At 29.2% G+C, this 23,934-nt stretch overlaps 1 protein-coding gene across 1 annotated transcript in view; it reads right to left on the bottom strand.

Annotated features, from left to right (window-relative positions):
• Positions 1 to 22,837, bottom strand: part of LOC124027692 (lysophosphatidylcholine acyltransferase 1-like) — a gene marked incomplete at its 5' end in the record, with an annotated part of 31,345 nt that extends 8,508 nt beyond the window's left edge. The window contains 2 exon segments of the mRNA XM_046340059.1: positions 20,750 to 20,903; positions 22,712 to 22,837. Coding sequence (XP_046196015.1) covers positions 20,750 to 20,903; positions 22,712 to 22,837 — 280 coding nt within the window.
• Between the last annotated feature and the right edge of the window lie 1,097 nt (positions 22,838 to 23,934).

Below are 23,934 nucleotides of genomic sequence, written 5' to 3'. Positions count from 1 at the left end.
ATCTAATGTCTGAATCTAATGTCTGAATCTAATGTCTGAATCTAATGTCTGAATCTAATGTCTGAATCTAATGTCTGAATCTAATGTCTGAATCTAATGTCTGAATCTAATGTCTGAATCTAATGTCTAATGTCTGAATCTAATGTCTAATGTCTGAATCTAATGTCTGAATCTAATGTCTAATGTCTGAATCTAATGTCTAATGTCTGAATCTAATGTCTGAATCTAATGTCTGAATCTAATGTCTAATGTCTGAATCTAATGTCTGAATCTAATCTAATGTCTGAATCTAATGTCTAAATCTAATGTCTGAATCTAATGTCTGAATCTAATGTCTAATGTCTGAATCTAATGTCTGAATCTAATGTCTGAATCTAATGTCTGAATCTAATGTCTGAATCTAATGTCTGAATCTAATGTCTGAATCTAATGTCTGAATCTAATGTCTGAATCTAATGTCTAATGTCTGAATCTAATGTCTAATGTCTGAATCTAATGTCTGAATCTAATGTCTAATGTCTGAATCTAATGTCTGAATCTAATGTCTAATGTCTAATGTCTAATCTAATGTCTAATGTCTAAATCTAATGTCTGAATCTAATGTCTAATCTAATGTCTGAATCTAATGTCTAAATCTAATGTCTGAATCTAATGTCTAATGTCTGAATCTAATGTCTAATGTCTAATGTCTGAATCTAATGTCTAATGTCTGAATCTAATGTCTGAATCTAATGTCTAATGTCTGAATCTAATGTCTAATGTCTGAATCTAATGTCTGAATCTAATGTCTGAATCTAATGTCTGAATCTAATGTCTAATGTCTGAATCTAATGTCTGAATCTAATGTCTAATGTCTGAATCTAATGTCTAAATCTAATGTCTGAATCTAATGTCTGAATCTAATGTCTGAATCTAATGTCTAATGTCTGAATCTAATGTCTGAATCTAATGTCTGAATCTAATGTCTAAATCTAATGTCTGAATCTAATGTCTGAATCTAATGTCTGAATCTAATGTCTGAATCTAATGTCTGAATCTAATGTCTGAATCTAATGTCTAATGTCTGAATCTAATGTCTAATGTCTGAATCTAATGTCTGAATCTAATGTCTAATGTCTGAATCTAATGTCTAATGTCTAAATCTAATGTCTAATGTCTGAATCTAATGTCTAATGTCTGAATCTAATGTCTGAATCTAATGTCTGAATCTAATGTCTGAATCTAATGTCTAATGTCTGAATCTAAATCTAATGTCTGAATCTAATGTCTAATGTCTGAATCTAATGTCTGAATCTAATCTAATGTCTGAATCTAATGTCTAATGTCTGAATCTAATGTCTGAATCTAATGTCTGAATCTAATGTCTGAATCTAATGTCTGAATCTAATATCTGAATCTAATGTCTAAATCTAATGTCTGAATCTAATGTCTGAATCTAATGTCTGAATCTAATGTCTGAATCTAATGTCTAAATCTAATGTCTAAATCTAATGTCTGAATCTAATGTCTGAATCTAATGTCTAATGTCTGAATCTAATGTCTGAATCTAATGTCTGAATCTAATGTCTAAATCTAATGTCTAATGTCTGAATCTAATGTCTAATGTCTGAATCTAATGTCTGAATCTAATGTCTGAATCTAATGTCTGAATCTAGTGTATAATGTCTGAATCTAATGTCTGAATCTAATGTCTAATGTCTGAATCTAATGTCTGAATCTAATGTCTGAATCTAATGTCTGAATCTAATGTCTGAATCTAATGTCTGAATCTAATGTCTAATGTCTGAATCTAATGTCTGAATCTAATGTCTGAATCTAATGTCTGAATCTAATGTCTGAATCTAATGTCTGAATCTAATGTCTGAATCTAATGTCTAATGTCTGAATCTAATGTCTAATGTCTGAATCTAATGTCTAATGTCTGAATCTAATGTCTGAATCTAATGTCTAATGTCTGAATCTAATGTCTAATGTCTGAATCTAATGTCTGAATCTAATGTCTGAATCTAATGTCTGAATCTAATGTCTAATGTCTGAATCTAATGTCTAATGTCTGAATCTAATGTCTAATGTCTGAATCTAATGTCTAATGTCTGAATCTAATGTCTGAATCTAATGTCTAATGTCTGAATCTAATGTCTGAATCTAATGTCTGAATCTAATGTCTGAATCTAATGTCTGAATCTAATGTCTAATGTCTAAATCTAATGTCTAATGTCTGAATCTAATGTCTGAATCTAATGTCTAATGTCTGAATCTAATGTCTAATGTCTGAATCTAATGTCTAATGTCTAAATCTAATGTCTGAATCTAATGTCTGAATCTAATGTATGAATCTAATGTCTAATGTCTAAATCTAATGTCTGAATCTAATGTCTAATGTCTGAATCTAATATCTGAATCTAATGTCTAATGTCTGAATCTAATGTCTAATGTCTGAATCTAATGTCTGAATCTAATGTCTGAATCTAATGTCTGAATCTAATGTCTAAATCTAATGTCTGAATCTAATGTCTAATGTCTGAATCTAATGTCTGAATCTAATGTCTGAATCTAATGTCTGAATCTAATGTCTGAATCTGTCTAATGTCTGAATCTAATGTCTAATGTCTGAATCTAATGTCTGAATCTAATGTCTAATGTCTGAATCTAATGTCTGAATCTAATGTCTGAATCTAATGTCTGAATCTAATGTCTAAATCTAATGTCTGAATCTAATGTCTGAATCTAATGTCTGAATCTAATGTCTGAATCTAATGTCTGAATCTAATGTCTAAATCTAATGTCTGAATCTAATGTCTGAATCTAATGTCTGAATCTAATGTCTGAATCTAATGTCTAATGTCTGAATCTAATGTCTGAATCTAATGTCTGAATCTAATGTCTGAATCTAATGTCTGAATCTAATGTCTGAATCTAATGTCTGAATCTAGTGTCTGAATCTAGTGTCTGAATCTAATGTCTAATGTCTGAATCTAATGTCTAATGTCTGAATCTAATGTCTAATGTCTGAATCTAATGTCTGAATCTAATGTCTAATGTCTGAATCTAATGTCTAATGTCTGAATCTAATGTCTGAATCTAATGTCTGAATCTAATGTCTAATGTCTGAATCTAATGTCTGAATCTAATGTCTAATGTCTGAATCTAATGTCTAAATCTAATGTCTGAATCTAATGTCTGAATCTAATGTCTAATGTCTGAATCTAATGTCTGAATCTAATGTCTGAATCTAATGTGAATAAATCTAATGTCTGAATCTAATGTCTGAATCTAATGTCTAATGTCTGAATCTAATGTCTGAATCTAATGTCTGAATCTAATGTCTAATGTCTGAATCTAATGTCTGAATCTAATGTCTAATGTCTGAATCTAATGTCTAATGTCTAAATCTAATGTCTAATGTCTGAATCTAATGTCTAATGTCTAAATCTAATGTCTGAATCTAATGTCTGAATCTAATGTCTGAATCTAATGTCTGAATCTAATGTCTGAATCTAATGTCTAATGTCTGAATCTAATGTCTGAATCTAATGTCTAATGTCTGAATCTAATGTCTAATGTCTGAATCTAATGTCTAATGTCTGAATCTAATGTCTAATGTCTGAATCTAATGTCTGAATCTAATGTCTAATGTCTGAATCTAATGTCTAATGTCTGAATCTAATGTCTGAATCTAATGTCTGAATCTAATGTCTGAATCTAATGTCTAATGTCTGAATCTAATGTCTGAATCTAATGTCTAATGTCTGAATCTAATGTCTAAATCTAATGTCTGAATCTAATGTCTGAATCTAATGTCTGAATCTAATGTCTAATGTCTGAATCTAATGTCTGAATCTAATGTCTGAATCTAATGTCTAAATCTAATGTCTGAATCTAATGTCTGAATCTAATGTCTGAATCTAATGTCTGAATCTAATGTCTGAATCTAATGTCTGAATCTAATGTCTAATGTCTGAATCTAATGTCTAATGTCTGAATCTAATGTCTGAATCTAATGTCTAATGTCTGAATCTAATGTCTAATGTCTAAATCTAATGTCTAATGTCTGAATCTAATGTCTAATGTCTAAATCTAATGTCTGAATCTAATGTCTGAATCTAATGTATGAATCTAATGTCTAATGTCTAAATCTAATGTCTGAATCTAATGTCTAATGTCTGAATCTAATATCTGAATCTAATGTCTAATGTCTGAATCTAATGTCTAATGTCTGAATCTAATGTCTGAATCTAATGTCTGAATCTAATGTCTGAATCTAATGTCTGAATCTAATGTCTAAATCTAATGTCTAAATCTAATGTCTAATGTCTGAATCTAATGTCTAATGTCTGAATCTAATGTCTGAATCTAATGTCTGAATCTAATGTCTGAATCTAATGTCTGAATCTAATGTCTGAATCTAATGTCTGAATCTAATGTCTGAATCTAATGTCTGAATCTAATGTCTGAATCTAATGTCTGAATCTAATGTCTGAATCTAATGTCTGAATCTAATGTCTAATGTCTGAATCTAATGTCTGAATCTAATGTCTGAATCTAATGTCTGAATCTAATGTCTGAATCTAATGTCTGAATCTAATGTCTGAATCTATGTCTGAATCTAATGTCTAATGTCTGAATCTAATGTCTAATGTCTGAATCTAATGTCTAATGTCTGAATCTAATGTCTGAATCTAATGTCTAATGTCTGAATCTAATGTCTAATGTCTGAATCTAATGTCTGAATCTAATGTCTGAATCTAATGTCTGAATCTAATGTCTAATGTCTGAATGTCTAATGTCTGAATCTAATGTCTAATGTCTGAATCTAATGTCTAATGTCTGAATCTAATGTCTAATGTCTGAATCTAATGTCTGAATCTAATGTCTGAATCTAATGTCTGAATCTAATGTCTGAATCTAATGTCTGAATCTAATGTCTGAATCTAATGTCTGAATCTAATGTCTAATGTCTAAATCTAATGTCTAATGTCTGAATCTAATGTCTGAATCTAATGTCTAATGTCTGAATCTAATGTCTAATGTCTGAATCTAATGTCTAATGTCTAAATCTAATGTCTGAATCTAATGTCTGAATCTAATGTATGAATCTAATGTCTAATGTCTAAATCTAATGTCTGAATCTAATGTCTAATGTCTGAATCTAATATCTGAATCTAATGTCTAATGTCTGAATCTAATGTCTGAATCTAATGTCTGAATCTAATGTCTGAATCTAATGTCTAAATCTAATGTCTGAATCTAATGTCTAATGTCTGAATCTAATGTCTGAATCTAATGTCTGAATCTAATGTCTGAATCTAATGTCTGAATCTAATGTCTAATGTCTGAATCTAATGTCTAATGTCTGAATCTAATGTCTGAATCTAATGTCTAATGTCTGAATCTAATGTCTGAATCTAATGTCTGAATCTAATGTCTGAATCTAATGTCTAAATCTAATGTCTGAATCTAATGTCTGAATCTAATGTCGAATCTAATGTCTGAATCTAATGTCTGAATCTAATGTCTGAATCTAATGTCTAAATCTAATGTCTGAATCTAATGTCTGAATCTAATGTCTGAATCTAATGTCTGAATCTAATGTCTAATGTCTGAATCTAATGTCTGAATCTAATGTCTGAATCTAATGTCTGAATCTAATGTCTGAATCTAATGTCTGAATCTAATGTCTGAATCTATGTCTGAATCTAATGTCTGAATCTAATGTCTAATGTCTGAATCTAATGTCTAATGTCTGAATCTAATGTCTAATGTCTGAATCTAATGTCTGAATCTAATGTCTAATGTCTGAATCTAATGTCTAATGTCTGAATCTAATGTCTGAATCTAATGTCTGAATCTAATGTCTAATGTCTGAATCTAATGTCTGAATCTAATGTCTAATGTCTGAATCTAATGTCTAAATCTAATGTCTGAATCTAATGTCTGAATCTAATGTCTAATGTCTGAATCTAATGTCTGAATCTAATGTCTGAATCTAATGTCTAAATCTAATGTCTGAATCTAATGTCTGAATCTAATGTCTGAATCTAATGTCTGAATCTAATGTCTGAATCTAATGTCTGAATCTAATGTCTAATGTCTAAATCTAATGTCTGAATCTAATGTCTAATGTCTGAATCTAATGTCTAATGTCTAAATCTAATCTAATGTCTGAATCTAATGTCTAATGTCTAAATCTAATGTCTGAATCTAATGTCTGAATCTAATGTCTGAATCTAATGTCTAAATCTAATGTCTGAATCTAATGTCTAATGTCTGAATCTAATGTCTGAATCTAATGTCTAATGTCTGAATCTAATGTCTAATGTCTGAATCTAATGTCTAATGTCTGAATCTAATGTCTAATGTCTGAATCTAATGTCTGAATCTAATGTCTAATGTCTGAATCTAATGTCTAATGTCTGAATCTAATGTCTGAATCTAATGTCTGAATCTAATGTCTGAATCTAATGTCTAATGTCTGAATCTAATGTCTGAATCTAATGTCTAATGTCTGAATCTAATGTCTAAATCTAATGTCTGAATCTAATGTCTGAATCTAATGTCTGAATCTAATGTCTAATGTCTGAATCTAATGTCTGAATCTAATGTCTGAATCTAATGTCTAAATCTAATGTCTGAATCTAATGTCTGAATCTAATGTCTGAATCTAATGTCTGAATCTAATGTCTGAATCTAATGTCTGAATCTAATGTCTAATGTCTGAATCTAATGTCTAATGTCTGAATCTAATGTCTGAATCTAATGTCTAATGTCTGAATCTAATGTCTAAATCTAATGTCTAATGTCTGAATCTAATGTCTAATGTCTAAATCTAATGTCTGAATCTAATGTCTGAATCTAATGTATGAATCTAATGTCTAATGTCTAAATCTAATGTCTGAATCTAATGTCTAATGTCTGAATCTAATATCTGAATCTAATGTCTAATGTCTGAATCTAATGTCTAATGTCTGAATCTAATGTCTGAATCTAATGTCTGAATCTAATGTCTGAATCTAATGTCTGAATCTAATATCTGAATCTAATGTCTAAATCTAATGTCTGAATCTAATGTCTGAATCTAATGTCTGAATCTAATGTCTGAATCTAATGTCTAAATCTAATGTCTAAATCTAATGTCTGAATCTAATGTCTGAATCTAATGTCTAATGTCTGAATCTAATGTCTGAATCTAATGTCTAAATCTAATGTCTAAATCTAATGTCTAATGTCTGAATCTAATGTCTAATGTCTGAATCTAATGTCTGAATCTAATGTCTGAATCTAATGTCTGAATCTAGTGTATAATGTCTGAATCTAATGTCTGAATCTAATGTCTAATGTCTGAATCTAATGTCTGAATCTAATGTCTGAATCTAATGTCTGAATCTAATGTCTGAATCTAATGTCTGAATCTAATGTCTGAATCTAATGTCTAATGTCTGAATCTAATGTCTGAATCTAATGTCTGAATCTAATGTCTGAATCTAATGTCTGAATCTAATGTCTGAATCTAGTGTCTGAATCTAGTGTCTGAATCTAATGTCTAATGTCTGAATCTAATGTCTAATGTCTGAATCTAATGTCTAATGTCTGAATCTAATGTCTGAATCTAATGTCTAATGTCTGAATCTAATGTCTAATGTCTGAATCTAATGTCTGAATCTAATGTCTGAATCTAATGTCTGAATCTAATGTCTAATGTCTGAATCTAATGTCTAATGTCTGAATCTAATGTCTAATGTCTGAATCTAATGTCTAATGTCTGAATCTAATGTCTGAATCTAATGTCTAATGTCTGAATCTAATGTCTGAATCTAATGTCTGAATCTAATGTCTGAATCTAATGTCTGAATCTAATGTCTAATGTCTAAATCTAATGTCTAATGTCTGAATCTAATGTCTGAATCTAATGTCTAATGTCTGAATCTAATGTCTGAATCTAATGTCTGAATCTAATGTCTGAATCTAATGTCTGAATCTAATGTCTAATGTCTGAATCTAATGTCTGAATCTAATGTCTAATGTCTGAATCTAATGTCTGAATCTAATGTCTGAATCTAATGTCTGAATCTAATGTCTAATGTCTGAATCTGATGTCTGAATCTAATGTCTGAATCTAATGTCTAATGTCTGAATCTAATGTCTAATGTCTGAATCTAATGTCTGAATCTAATGTCTAATGTCTGAATCTAATGTCTGAATCTAATGTCTAAATCTAATGTCTGAATCTAATGTCTAAATCTAATGTCTGAATCTAATGTCTGAATCTAATGTCTGAATCTAATGTCTGAATCTAATGTCTAATGTCTGAATCTAATGTCTGAATCTAATGTCTAAATCTAATGTCTGAATCTAATGTCTGAATCTAATGTCTGAATCTAATGTCTGAATCTAATGTCTAATGTCTGAATCTAATGTCTGAATCTAATGTCTGAATCTAATGTCTAATGTCTGAATCTAATGTCTGAATCTAATGTCTGAATCTAATGTCTGAATCTAATGTCTAATGTCTGAATCTAATGTCTGAATCTAATGTCTAAATCTAATGTCTGAATCTAATGTCTAAATCTAATGTCTGAATCTAATGTCTGAATCTAATGTCTGAATCTAATGTCTGAATCTAATGTCTAAATCTAATGTCTAAATCTAATGTCTGAATCTAATGTCTAATGTCTGAATCTAATGTCTAAATCTAATGTCTGAATCTAATGTCTGAATCTAATGTCTGAATCTAATGTCTGAATCTAATGTCTAATGTCTGAATCTAATGTCTGAATCTAATGTCTAAATCTAATGTCTGAATCTAATGTCTGAATCTAATGTCTGAATCTAATGTCTAATGTCTGAATCTAATGTCTGAATCTAATGTCTGAATCTAATGTATGAATCTAATGTCTAATGTCTAAATCTAATGTCTGAATCTAATGTCTAATGTCTGAATCTAATATCTGAATCTAATGTCTAATGTCTGAATCTAATGTCTAATGTCTGAATCTAATGTCTGAATCTAATGTCTGAATCTAATGTCTGAATCTAATGTCTGAATCTAATATCTGAATCTAATGTCTAAATCTAATGTCTGAATCTAATGTCTGAATCTAATGTCTGAATCTAATGTCTGAATCTAATGTCTAAATCTAATGTCTAAATCTAATGTCTGAATCTAATGTCTGAATCTAATGTCTAATGTCTGAATCTAATGTCTGAATCTAATGTCTAAATCTAATGTCTAAATCTAATGTCTAATGTCTGAATCTAATGTCTAATGTCTGAATCTAATGTCTGAATCTAATGTCTGAATCTAATGTCTGAATCTAATGTCTAATGTCTGAATCTAATGTCTGAATCTAATGTCTAATGTCTGAATCTAATGTCTGAATCTAATGTCTGAATCTAATGTCTGAATCTAATGTCTGAATCTAATGTCTAATGTCTGAATCTAATGTCTGAATCTAATGTCTGAATCTAATGTCTGAATCTAATGTCTGAATCTAATGTCTGAATCTAATGTCTGAATCTAATCTAATGTCTGAATCTAATGTCTAATGTCTGAATCTAATGTCTAATGTCTGAATCTAATGTCTGAATCTAATGTCTAATGTCTGAATCTAATGTCTGAATCTAATGTCTGAATCTAATGTCTGAATCTAATGTCTGAATCTAATGTCTGAATCTAATGTCTAATGTCTGAATCTAATGTCTAATGTCTGAATCTAATGTCTAATGTCTGAATCTAATGTCTGAATCTAATGAATCTAATGTCTGAATCTAATGTCTAATGTCTGAATCTAATGTCTGAATCTAATGTCTGAATCTAATGTCTGAATCTAATGTCTGAATCTAATGTCTAATGTCTAAATCTAATGTCTAATGTCTGAATCTAATGTCTGAATCTAATGTCTAATGTCTGAATCTAATGTCTGAATCTAATGTCTGAATCTAATGTCTGAATCTAATGTCTGAATCTAATGTCTAATGTCTGAATCTAATGTCTGAATCTAATGTCTAAATCTGAATCTAATGTCTGAATCTAATGTCTGAATCTAATGTCTAATGTCTGAATCTAATGTCTGAATCTAATGTCTGAATCTAATGTCTAATGTCTGAATCTAATGAATCTAATGTCTGAATCTAATGTCTGAATCTAATGTCTAATGTCTGAATCTAATGTCTGAATCTAATGTCTAATGTCTGAATCTAATGTCTGAATCTAATGTCTGAATCTAATGTCTGAATCTAATGTCTGAATCTAATGTCTGAATCTAATGTCTGAATCTAATGTCTGAATCTAATGTCTAATGTCTGAATCTAATGTCTGAATCTAATGTCTGAATCTAATGTCTGAATCTAATGTCTGAATCTAATGTCTGAATCTAATGTCTGAATCTAATGTCTGAATCTAATGTCTAATGTCTGAATCTAATGTCTGAATCTAATGTCTGAATCTAATGTCTAATGTCTGAATCTAATGTCTGAATCTAATGTCTGAATCTAATGTCTGAATCTAATGTCTAATGTCTAATGTCTAAATCTAATGTCTGAATCTAATGTCTAAATCTAATGTCTGAATCTAATGTCTGAATCTAATGTCTGAATCTAATGTCTGAATCTAATGTCTGAATCTAATGTCTAAATCTAATGTCTAAATCTAATGTCTGAATCTAATGTCTAATGTCTGAATCTAATGTCTAAATCTAATGTCTGAATCTAATGTCTGAATCTAATGTCTGAATCTAATGTCTGAATCTAATGTCTAATGTCTGAATCTAATGTCTGAATCTAATGTCTAAATCTAATGTCTGAATCTAATGTCTGAATCTAATGTCTGAATCTAATGTCTAATGTCTGAATCTAATGTCTGAATCTAATGTCTGAATCTAATGTCTGAATCTAATGTCTAATGTCTGAATCTAATGTCTGAATCTAATGTCTGAATCTAATGTCTGAATCTAATGTCTAATGTCTGAATCTAATGTCTGAATCTAATGTCTGAATCTAATGTCTGAATCTAATGTCTGAATCTAATGTCTAAATCTAATGTCTAATGTCTGAATCTAATGTCTGAATCTAATGTCTGAATCTAATGTCTGAATCTAATGTCTGAATCTAATGTCTGAATCTAATGTCTAAATCTAATGTCTGAATCTAATGTCTGAATCTAATGTCTGAATCTAATGTCTGAATCTAATGTCTAATGTCTGAATCTAATGTCTAATGTCTGAATCTAATGTCTAATGTCTGAATCTAATGTCTAATGTCTGAATCTAATGTCTGAATCTAATGTCTAATGTCTAAATCTAATGTCTAAATCTAATGTCTGAATCTAATGTCTAAATCTAATGTCTAAATCTAATGTCTGAATCTAATGTCTAAATCTAATGTCTAAATCTAATGTCTGAATCTAATGTCTGAATCTAATGTCTAAATCTAATGTCTGAATCTAATGTCTAAATCTAATGTCTAATGTCTGAATCTGATGTCTGAATCTAATGTCTGAATCTAATGTCTAAATCTAATGTCTAATGTCTGAATCTAATGTCTAAATCTAATGTCTAATGTCTGAATCTAATGTCTAATGTCTGAATCTAATGTCTGAATCTAATGTCTAATGTCTGAAACTAATGTCTGAATCTAATGTCTGAACCTAATGTCTGAATCTAATGTCTGAATCTAATGTCTGAATCTAATGTCTAAATCTAATGTCTGAATCTAATGTCTAAATCTAATGTCTAAATCTAATGTCTAAATCTAATGTCTGAATCTAATGTCTAAATCTAATGTCTGAATCTAATGTCTGAATCTAATGTCTGAATCTAATGTCTGAATCTAATGTCTAAATCTAATGTCTAAACCTAATGTCTAATGTCTGAATCTAATGTCTAATGTCTGAATCTAATGTCTAATGTCTGAATCTAATGTCTAATGTCTGAATCTAATGTCTGAATCTAATGTCTAAATCTAATGTCTGAATCTAATGTCTAAATCTAATGTCTAATGTCTGAATCTAATGTCTAATGTCTGAATCTAATGTCTGAATCTAATGTCTAAATCTAATGTCTGAATCTAATGTCTGAATCTAATGTCTGAATCTAATGTCTGAATCTAATGTCTAATGTCTGAATCTAATGTCTAATGTCTGAATCTAATGTCTAATGTCTGAATCTAATGTCTGAATCTAATGTCTAAATCTAATGTCTAATGTCTGAATCTAATGTCTAATGTCTAAATCTAATGTCTAAATCTAATGTCTAATGTCTGAATCTAATGTCTGAATCTAATGTCTAAACCTAATGTCTGAATCTAATGTCTAATGTCTGAATCTAATGTCTAATGTCTGAATCTAATGTCTGAATCTAATGTCTGAATCTAATGTCTAATGTCTGAATCTAATGTCTGAATCTAATGTCTGAATCTAATGTCTGAATCTAATGTCTGAATCTAATGTCTAATGTCTGAATCTAATGTCTAATGTCTGAATCTAATGTCTGAATCTAATGTCTGAATCTAATGTCTAATGTCTGAATCTAATGTCTGAATCTAATGTCTGAATCTAATGTCTGAATCTAATGTCTGAATCTAATGTCTGAATCTAATGTCTAAATCTAATGTCTAAATCTAATGTCTGAATCTAATGTCTGAATCTAATGTCTAAATCTAATGTCTAATGTCTGAATCTAATGTCTAATGTCTGAATCTAATGTCTGAATCTAATGTCTAATGTCTGAAACTAATGTCTGAATCTAATGTCTGAACCTAATGTCTGAATCTAATGTCTGAATCTAATGTCTGAATCTAATGTCTAAATCTAATGTCTGAATCTAATGTCTGAATCTAATGTCTAAATCTAATGTCTGAATCTAATGTCTAAATCTAATGTCTGAATCTAATGTCTGAATCTAATGTCTGAATCTAATGTCTGAATCTAATGTCTAAATCTAATGTCTAAACCTAATGTCTAATGTCTGAATCTAATGTCTAATGTCTGAATCTAATGTCTAATGTCTGAATCTAATGTCTAATGTCTGAATCTAATGTCTGAATCTAATGTCTAAATCTAATGTCTGAATCTAATGTCTGAATCTAATGTCTGAATCTAATGTCTGAATCTAATGTCTAATGTCTGAATCTAATGTCTGAATCTAATGTCTGAATCTAATGTCTAATGTCTGAATCTAATGTCTGAATCTAATGTCTAAATCTAATGTCTAATGTCTGAATCTAATGTCTAATGTCTAAATCTAATGTCTAAATCTAATGTCTAATGTCTGAATCTAATGTCTGAATCTAATGTCTAAATCTAATGTCTGAATCTAATGTCTAATGTCTAAATCTAATGTCTAATGTCTGAATCTAATGAATCTAAATCTAATGTCTAATGTCTGAATCTAATGTATAATGTCTAAATCTAATGTCTGAATCTAATGTCTGAATCTAATGTCTGAATCTAAATCTAATGTCTGAATCTAATGTCTGAATCTAATCTAATGTCTGAATCTAATGTCTAATGTCTAAATCTAATGTCTGAATCTAATGTCTAAATCTAAATCTAATGTCTAAAATGTCTAAATCTAATGTCTAATGTCTAAATCTAATGTCTAAATCTAATCTAATGTCTAAATCTAATGTCTAAATCTAATGTCTAAATCTAATGTCTGAAATGTCTAATGTCTAAATCTAATGTCTAATGTCTAAATCTAATGTCTAAATCTAATGTCTAAATCTAGTGTCTAATGTCTAAATCTAATGTCTAAATCTAATGTCTAATGTCTAAATCTAATGTCTGAATCTAATGTCTAAATCTAATGTCTAAATCTAATGTCTAATGTCTGAATCTAATGTCTGTCTAATGTCTAAATCTATGTCTAAATCTAATGTCTAAATCTAATGTCTAGTGTCTAATATCTAAATCTAATGTCTAATGTCTAAATCTAATGTCTGAATCTAATGTCTAAATCTAGTGTATAATATCTAAATCTAGTGTATAATGTCTAAATCTAATGTCTAATGTCTAAATCTAGTGTATAATATCTAAATCTAATGTCTAAATCTAATGTCTAATATCTAAATCTAATGTCTAAATCTAATGTCTAAATCTAATGTCTAAATCTAATGTCTAAATCTAATGTCTAAATCTAATGTCTAAATCTAATATCTAAATCTAATGTCTGAATCTAATGTCTAAATCTAGTGTCTAATCTAGTCTAAATCTAGTGTATAATATCTAAATCTAGTGTATAATATCTAAATCTAGTGTATAATATCTAAATCTATGTCTAAATCTAAATCTAGTGTATAATATCTAAATCTAGTGTATAATATCTAAATCTAGTGTATAATATCTAAATCTAGTGTATAATATCTAAATCTAGTGTATAATATCTAAATCTAGTGTATAAATATAATATCTAAATCTAATCTCTAAATCTAAAATGTCTAAATCTAATATCTAAATCTAGTGTATAAATCTAAATCTAAATCTAGTGTATAATATCTAAATCTAATGTCTAATGTATAATAATCTAAATCTAGTGTATAATATCTAAATCTAATGTCTAAATCTAAATCTAAATCTAGTGTATAATATCTAAATCTAATGTCTAAATCTAATGTCTAAATCTAGTGTATAATATCTAAATCTAGTGTATAATATCTAAATCTAGTGTATAATATCTAAATCTAGTGTATAATATCTAAATCTAGTGTATAATATCTAAATCTAGTGTCTAAATCTAGTGTATAATATCTAAATCTAGTGTATAATATCTAAATCTAGTGTATAATATCTAAATCTAGTGTATAATATCTAAATCTAGTGTATAATGTCTAAATCTAGTGTATAATATCTAAATCTAGTGTATAATATCTAAATCTAGTGTATAATATCTAAATCTAGTGTATAATATCTAAATCTAGTGTATAATAAATCTAAATCTAGTGTATAATATCTAAATCTAAATCTATAATATAAATCTAAATCTAGTGTATAATATCTAAATCTAGTGTATAATATCTAAATCTAGTGTATAATATCTAAATCTAATGTCTAAATCTAGTGTATAATATCTAAATCTAGTGTATAATATCTAAATCTAGTGTATAATATCTAAATCTAATGTCTAAATCTAGTGTATAATATCTAAATCTAGTGTATAATATCTAAATCTAATGTCTAAATCTAGTGTATAATATCTAAATCTAATGTCTAAATCTAGTGTATAATATCTAAATCTAATGTCTAAATCTAGTGTATAATAAATCTAATGTCTAAATCTAGTGTATAATATCTAAATCTAGTGTATAATATCTAAATCTAAATCTAGTGTATAATATCTAAATCTAAATCTAGTGTATAATATCTAAATCTAAATCTAGTGTATAATATCTAAATCTAAATCTAGTGTATAATATTTAAATCTAGTGTATAATATCTAAATCTAGTGTATAATATCTAAATCTAAATCTAGTGTATAATATCTAAATCTAGTGTATAATATCTAAATCTAAATCTAGTGTATAATATCTAAATCTAAATCTAGTGTATAATATCTAAATCTAAATCTAGTGTATAATATCTAAATCTAGTGTATAATATCTAAATCTAAATCTAGTGTATAATATCTAAATCTAGTGTATAATATCTAAATCTAGTGTATAATATCTAAATCTAGTGTATAATATCTAAATCTAGTGTATAATATCTAAATCTAATGTATAATATCTAAATCTAATATCTAAATCTAGTGTATAATATCTAAATCTAGTGTATAATATCTAAATCTAGTGTATAATATCTAAATCTAGTGTATAATATCTAAATCTAAATCTAGTGTATAATATCTAAATCTAGTGTATAATATCTAAATCTAATGTCTAAATCTAGTGTATAATATCTAAATCTAAATCTAGTGTATAATATCTAAATCTAGTGTATAATATCTAAATCTAGTGTATAATGTCTAAATCTAGTGTATAATATCTAAATCTAAATCTAGTGTATAATATCTAAATCTAGTGTATAATATCTAAATCTAGTGTATAATGTCTAAATCTAGTGTATAATGTCTAAATCTAGTGTATAATATCTAAATCTAAATCTAGTGTATAATATCTAAATCTAATATCTAAATCTAGTGTATAATATCTAAATCTAGTGTATAATATCTAAATCTAGTGTATAATATCTAAATCTAGTGTATAATATCTAAATCTAGTGTATAATATCTAAATCTAATGTATAATATCTAAATCTAATGTATAATATCTAAATCTAGTGTATAATATCTAAATCTAGTGTATAATATCTAAATCTAGTGTATAATATCTAAATCTAGTGTATAATATCTAAATCTAGTGTATAATATCTAAATCTAATGTCTAAATCTAGTGTATAATATCTAAATCTAATGTCTAAATCTAGTGTATAATATCTAAATCTAAATCTAGTGTATAATATCTAAATCTAGTGTATAATATCTAAATCTAATGTCTAAATCTAGTGTATAATATCTAAATCTAATGTCTAAATCTAGTGTATAATATCTAAATCTAAATCTAGTGTATAATATCTAAATCTAGTGTATAATATCTAAATCTAATGTATAATATCTAAATCTAATGTATAATATCTAAATCTAGTGTATAATATCTAAATCTAGTGTATAATATCTAAATCTAGTGTATAATGTCTAAATCTAGTGTATAATATCTAAATCTAGTGTATAATATCTAAATCTAGTGTATAATATCTAAATCTAGTGTATAATATCTAAATCTAAATCTAGTGTATAATATCTAAATCTAGTGTATAATATCTAAATCTAATGTCTAAATCTAGTGTATAATATCTAAATCTAAATCTAGTGTATAATATCTAAATCTAGTGTATAATATCTAAATCTAAATCTAGTGTATAATGTCTAAATCTAGTGTATAATATCTAAATCTAAATCTAGTGTATAATATCTAAATCTAGTGTATAATATCTAAATCTAGTGTATAATGTCTAAATCTAGTGTATAATGTCTAAATCTAGTGTATAATATCTAAATCTAAATCTAGTGTATAATATCTAAATCTAATGTCTAAATCTAGTGTATAATATCTAAATCTAGTGTATAATATCTAAATCTAGTGTATAATATCTAAATCTAGTGTATAATATCTAAATCTAGTCTATAATATGTATAATCTAATGTCTAAATCTAGTGTATAATATCTAAATCTAATGTATAATATCTAAATCTAGTGTATAATATCTAAATCTAGTGTATAATATCTAAATCTAGTGTATAATATCTAAATCTAGTGTATAATATCTAAATCTAGTGTATAATATCTAAATCTAGTGTATAATATCTAAATCTAGTGTATAATATCTAAATCTAGTGTATAATCTAGTGTATAATATCTAAATCTAGTGTATAATGTCTAAATCTAGTGTATAATATCTAAATCTAAATCTAGTGTATAATATCTAAATCTAATGTCTAAATCTAGTGTATAATATCTAAATCTAGTGTATAATATCTAAATCTAGTGTATAATATCTAAATCTAGTCTATAATATCTAAATCTAGTGTATAATATCTAAATCTAATGTATAATATCTAAATCTAATGTATAATATCTAAATCTAGTGTATAATATCTAAATCTAGTGTATACTATCTAAATCTAATGTATAATATCTAAATCTAGTGTATAATATCTAAATCTAAATCTAGTGTATAATATCTAAATCTAAATCTAGTGTATAATATCTAAATCTAGTGTATAATATCTAAATCTAGTGTATAATATCTAAATCTAGTGTCTAAATCTAGTGTATAATATCTAAATCTAGTGTATAATATCTAAATCTAAATCTAGTGTATAATATCTAAATCTAGTGTATAATATCTAAATCTAGTGTATAATATCTAAATCTAGTGTATAATATCTAAATCTAATATCTAAATCTAATATCTAAATCTAGTGTATAATATCTAAATCTAAATCTAGTGTATAATATCTAAATCTAGTGTATAATATCTAGTGTATAATATCTAGTGTCTAAATCTAGTGTATAATATCTAAATCTAGTGTATAATATCTAAATCTAGTGTCTAAATCTAGTGTATAATATCTAAATCTAATGTCTAAATCTAGTGTATAATATCTAAATCTAATGTCTAAATCTAGTGTATAATATCTAGTGTCTAAATCTAGTGTATAATATCTAAATCTAGTGTATAATATCTAAATCTAGTGTCTAAATCTAGTGTATAATATCTAAATCTAATGTCTAAATCTAGTGTATAATATCTAAATCTAATATCTAAATCTAGTGTATAATATCTAGTGTCTAAATCTAGTGTATAATATCTAAATCTAGTGTATAATATCTAAATCTAGTGTCTAAATCTAGTGTATAATATCTAAATCTAGTGTATAATATCTAAATCTAGTGTATAATATCTAAATCTAGTGTATAATATCTAAATCTAATGTCTAAATCTAGTGTATAATATCTAAATCTAAATCTAGTGTATAATATCTAAATCTAGTGTATAATATCTAAATCTAGTGTATAATGTTTAAATCTAAATCTAATGTATAATATCTAAATCTAATATCTAAATCTAGTGTATAATATCTAAATCTAATATCTAAATCTAGTGTATAATATCTAAATCTAGTGTATAATATCTAAATCTAGTGTATAATATCTAAATCTAGTGTATAATATCTAAATCTAGTGTATAATATCTAAATCTAAATCTAGTGTATAATATCTAAATCTAGTGTATAATATCTAAATCTAAATCTAGTGTATAATATCTAAATCTAGTGTATAATATCTAAATCTAGTGTATAATATCTAAATCTAGTGTATAATATCTAAATCTAGTGTATAATATCTAAATCTAGTGTCTAAATCTAGTGTATAATATCTAAATCTAATGTCTAAATCTAGTGTATAATGTCTAAATCTAGTGTATAATGTCTAAATCTAGTGTATAATATCTAAATCTAGTGTATAATATCTAAATCTAGTGTATAATGTCTAAATCTAGTGTATAATATCTAAATCTAGTGTATAATATCTAAATCTAATGTCTAAATCTAGTGTATAATGTCTAAATCTAGTGTATAATATCTAAATCTAGTGTATAATATCTAAATCTAGTGTATAATGTCTAAATCTAGTGTATAATATCTAAATCTAGTGTATAATGTCTAAATCTAGTGTATAATATCTAAATCTAGTGTATAATATCTAAATCTAGTGTATAATATCTAAATCTAGTGTATAATGTCTAAATCTAGTGTATAATATCTAAATCTAGTGTATAATGTCTAAATCTAGTGTATAATGTCTAAATCTAGTGTATAATGTCTAAATCTAGTGTATAATGTCTAAATCTAGTGTATAATATCTAAATATAATGTCTAAATATAATGTCTAAATCTAATGTCTAAATCTAATGTCTAAATCTAGTGTATAATGTCTAAATCTAGTGTATAATGTCTAAATCTAGTGTATAATGTCTAAATCTAGTGTATAATATCTAAATCTAGTGTATAATGTCTAAATCTAGTGTATAATGTCTAAATCTAGTGTATAATGTCTAAATATAATGTCTAAATATAATGTCTAAATCTAATGTCTAAATCTAATATCTAAATCTAGTGTATAATATCTAAATCTAGTGTATAATGTCTAAATCTAATATCTAAATCTAGTGTATAATGTCTAAATCTAGTGTATAATATCTAAATATAATGTCTAAATATAATGTCTAAATCTAATGTCTAAATCTAATATCTAAATCTAGTGTATAATATCTAAATCTAGTGTATAATATCTAAATCTAGTGTATAATGTCTAAATCTAATATCTAAATCTAGTGTATAATGTCTAAATCTAGTGTATAATATCTAAATCTAGTGTATAATGTCTAAATCTAGTGTATAATATCTAAATCTAGTGTATAATGTCTAAATCTAGTGTATAATATCTAAATCTAGTGTATAATGTCTAAATCTAGTGTATAATGTCTAAATCTAGTGTATAATGTCTAAATCTAGTGTATAATGTCTAAATCTAGTGTATAATGTCTAAATCTAGTGTATAATATCTAAATCTAGTGTATAATGTCTAAATCTAGTGTATAATATCTAAATCTAGTGTATAATGTCTAAATCTAGTGTATAATATCTAAATCTAGTGTATAATGTCTAAATCTAGTGTATAATATCTAAATCTAATGTATAATGTCTAAATCTAGTGTATAATATCTAAATCTAATGTATAATGTCTAAATCTAGTGTATAATATCTAAATCTAATGTCTGAATCTAATGTCTAAATCTAGTGTATAATGTCTAAATCTAGTGTATAATGTCTAAATCTAGTGTATAATATCTAAATCTAGTGTATAATGTCTAAATCTAGTGTATAATATCTAAATCTAGTGTATAATGTCTAAATCTAGTGTATAATATCTAAATCTAGTGTATAATATCTAAATCTAGTGTCTAAATCTAGTGTATAATATCTAAATCTAGTGTCTAAATCTGGTGTATAATATCTAAATCTAATATCTAAATCTAATATTGAAATCTAATATCTAAATCTTTATTTCAAAATTAAAATACACAATATAGGGAACATATATTTCTGTTTCCTGAGTTTTGGGAAGTTGAGAAACTTGTAACTTCGGCCTTCAAAGCGTCTAATGGGATGATATTATATTCAGTGCGTGTCCTTACCTCGTTGAAGAGGGAGAAGATGTCTCTGAGCATGTCTGACACAGGGACATCAAGGTAGTGGGCAAAGGCTTCCAGACCCAGCTTCTCTCCCTCCATCTTCCTGGCTCTGTTCCCAAACTCCTGCAGTACCTTCTCCACTTTCTGGGGCTTCAACCTGAGCAGGTAACATCAACACATTAATACAGTCTCTACATTCTGGGGTTCAACCTGACCAGGTAACATCAACACATTAATACAGTCTCTACATTCTGGGGCTTCAACCTGACCAGGTAACATCAACACATTAATACTGTCTCTACATTCTGGGGCTTCAACCTGACCAGGTAACATCAACACATTAATACAGTCTCTACATTCTGGGGCTTCAACCTGACCAGGTAACATCAACACATTAATACAGTCTCTACATTCTGGGGTTCAACCAGACCAGGTAACATTAATACTGTCTCTACATTCTGGGGTTCAACCTGACCAGGTAACATCAACACATTAATACAGTCTCTACATTCTGGGGTTCAACCTGAGCAGGTAACATCAACACATTAATACTGTCTCTACATTCTGGGGTTCAACCTGACCAGGTAACATCAACACATTAATACTGTCTCTACATTCTGGGGTTCAACCTGACCAGGTAACATCAACACATTAATACAGTCTCTACATTCTGGGGTTCAACCTGAGCAGGTAACATCAACACATTAATACTGTCTCTACATTCTGGGGTTCAACCTGACCAGGTAACATCAACACATTAATACAGTCTCTACATTCTGGGGTTCAACCTGACCAGGTAACATCAACACATTAATACAGTCTCTACATTCTGGGGTTCAACCTGACCAGGTAACATCAACACATTAATACAGTCTCTACATTCTGGGGTTCAACCTGACCAGGTAACATCAACACATTAATACAGTCTCTACATTCTGGGGTTCAACCTGACCAGGTAACATCAACACATTAATACAGTCTCTACATTCTGGGGTTCAACCTGACCAGGTAACATCAACACATTAATACAGTCTCTACATTCTGGGGTTCAACCTGACCAGGTAACATCAACACATTAATACAGTCTCTACATTCATTCTGACCAGGGTTCAACCTGACCAGGTAACATCAACACATTAATACAGTCTCTACATTCTGGGGTTCAACCTGACCAGGTAACATCAACACATTAATACAGTCTCTACATTCTGGGGTTCAACCTGACCAGGTAACATCAACACATTAATACAGTCTCTACATTCTGGGGTTCAACCTGACCAGGTAACATCAACACATTAATACAGTCTCTACATTCTGGGGTTCAACCTGACCAGGTAACATCAACACATTAATACAGTCTCTACATTCTGGGGTTCAACCTGACCAGGTAACATCAACACATTAATACAGGGTCTCTACATTCTGGGGTTCAACCTGACCAGGTAACATCAACACATTAATACAGTCTCTACATTCTGGGGTTCAACCTGACCAGGTAACATCAACACATTAATACAGTCTCTACATTCTGGGGTTCAACCTGACCAGGTAACATCAACCCATTAATACAGTCTCTACATTCTGGGGTTCAACCTGACCAGGTAACATCAACACATTAATACAGTCTCTACATTCTGGGGTTCTGACCAGGTAACATCAACCCATTAATACAGTCTCTACATTCTGGGGTTCAACCTGACCAGGTAACATCAACACATTAATACAGTCTCTACATTCTGGGGTTCAACCTGACCAGGTAACATCAACCCATTAATACAGTCTCTACATTCTGGGGTTCAACCTGACCAGGTAACATCAACACATTAATACAGTCTCTACATTCTGGGGTTCAACCTGACCAGGTAACATCAACACATTAATACAGTCTCTACATTCTGGGGTTCAACCTGACCAGGTAACATCAACCCATTAATACAGTCTCTACATTCTGGGGTTCAACCTCACCCCAGTCTCCGGACCAGCTTGGCGAACTCCAGCAGGCAGGTGTCAACAGGGAGTCTGAGCTGACCCTCAGCCATGGCCAGTTGACAGTCTTCAAACGAGTAGTCAGTAATGGGGATGTCCAGGGCCCTGGAGAGGAAGGATAGGAGACTTAAAACAGAGTGTGAACTAGGATAAGGTCTGATATACAGGCCTCTAGTCCAGTGTTTTCAGAAGCGGTCCTCCTCGTGACCCCCAGCCGTTTCATACCTTTACACCTGATTCAACTAGTCAAACAACCAGCAAAGCCCTGATCTGTTGAGTCGAGGGGTGATGGGGCCCATCTAGAGCCCTGAGGAACAGTTAGACTAGAGCATGAGGAGAGAGTTAACCAGTAGTCTGTGATGGGGCCATCTAGAGCCCTGAGGTACAGTAGACAGTTAGACTAGAGCATGAGGAGAGAGTTAACCAGTAGTCTGTGATGGGCCCATCTAGAGCCCTGAGGTACAGTAGACAGTTAGACTAGAGCATGAGGAGAGAGTTAACCAGTAGTCTGTGATGGGCCCATCTAGAGCATCTAGAGCCCTGAGGAACAGTAGTCTGTGACAGTTAGAGCCCTAGAGCATGAGCATGGAGAGAGTTAACCAGTAGTCTGTGATGGGGCCCATCTAGAGCCCTGAGGAACAGAACCTAGAGCATGAGTAGAGTTAACAGTTAGACTAGAGCATGAGGAGAGAGTTAACCAGTAGTCTGTGATGGGGCCCATCTAGAGCCCTGAGGTACAGTAGACAGTTAGACTAGAGCATGAGGAGAGAGTTAACCAGTAGTCTGTGATGGGGCCCATCTAGAGCCCTGAGGTACAGTAGACAGTTAGACTAGAGCATGAGGAGAGAGTTAACCAGTAGTCTGTGATGGGGCCATCTAGAGCCCTGAGGAACAGTAGACAGTTAGACTAGAGCATGAGGAGAGAGTTAACCAGTAGTCTGTGATGGGGCCATCTAGAATCAACAAACTAGAAGCTGTTGAACTTAAATTTACACCAGCCACACACATTAGACTAACATACTTTGGTATCCTACAGTCTCTAGGCTGGTGTTTCTAAGCACGGCAGCCTGAGAGCTGAGGCATCTGTCAGGCCCCATGAAGGCCTATGGGAGGCCAAGTGTCTGTGTGTGTATCTGTGTGTCCCAGGACTCACTTGGCCATCAGTAGTCTGTGATGGGGCCCATCAGAGCGCCTGACGTTGT

The sequence above is a fragment of the Oncorhynchus gorbuscha genome, unplaced genomic scaffold (assembly GCF_021184085.1).
Source record: "Oncorhynchus gorbuscha isolate QuinsamMale2020 ecotype Even-year unplaced genomic scaffold, OgorEven_v1.0 Un_scaffold_3478, whole genome shotgun sequence".
NCBI classification, from domain to species: domain Eukaryota; kingdom Metazoa; phylum Chordata; class Actinopteri; order Salmoniformes; family Salmonidae; genus Oncorhynchus; species Oncorhynchus gorbuscha.
The sequence above is the reverse complement of the archived record's forward strand: the minus strand, read 5'-3'. Positions and strand labels throughout refer to the sequence as shown.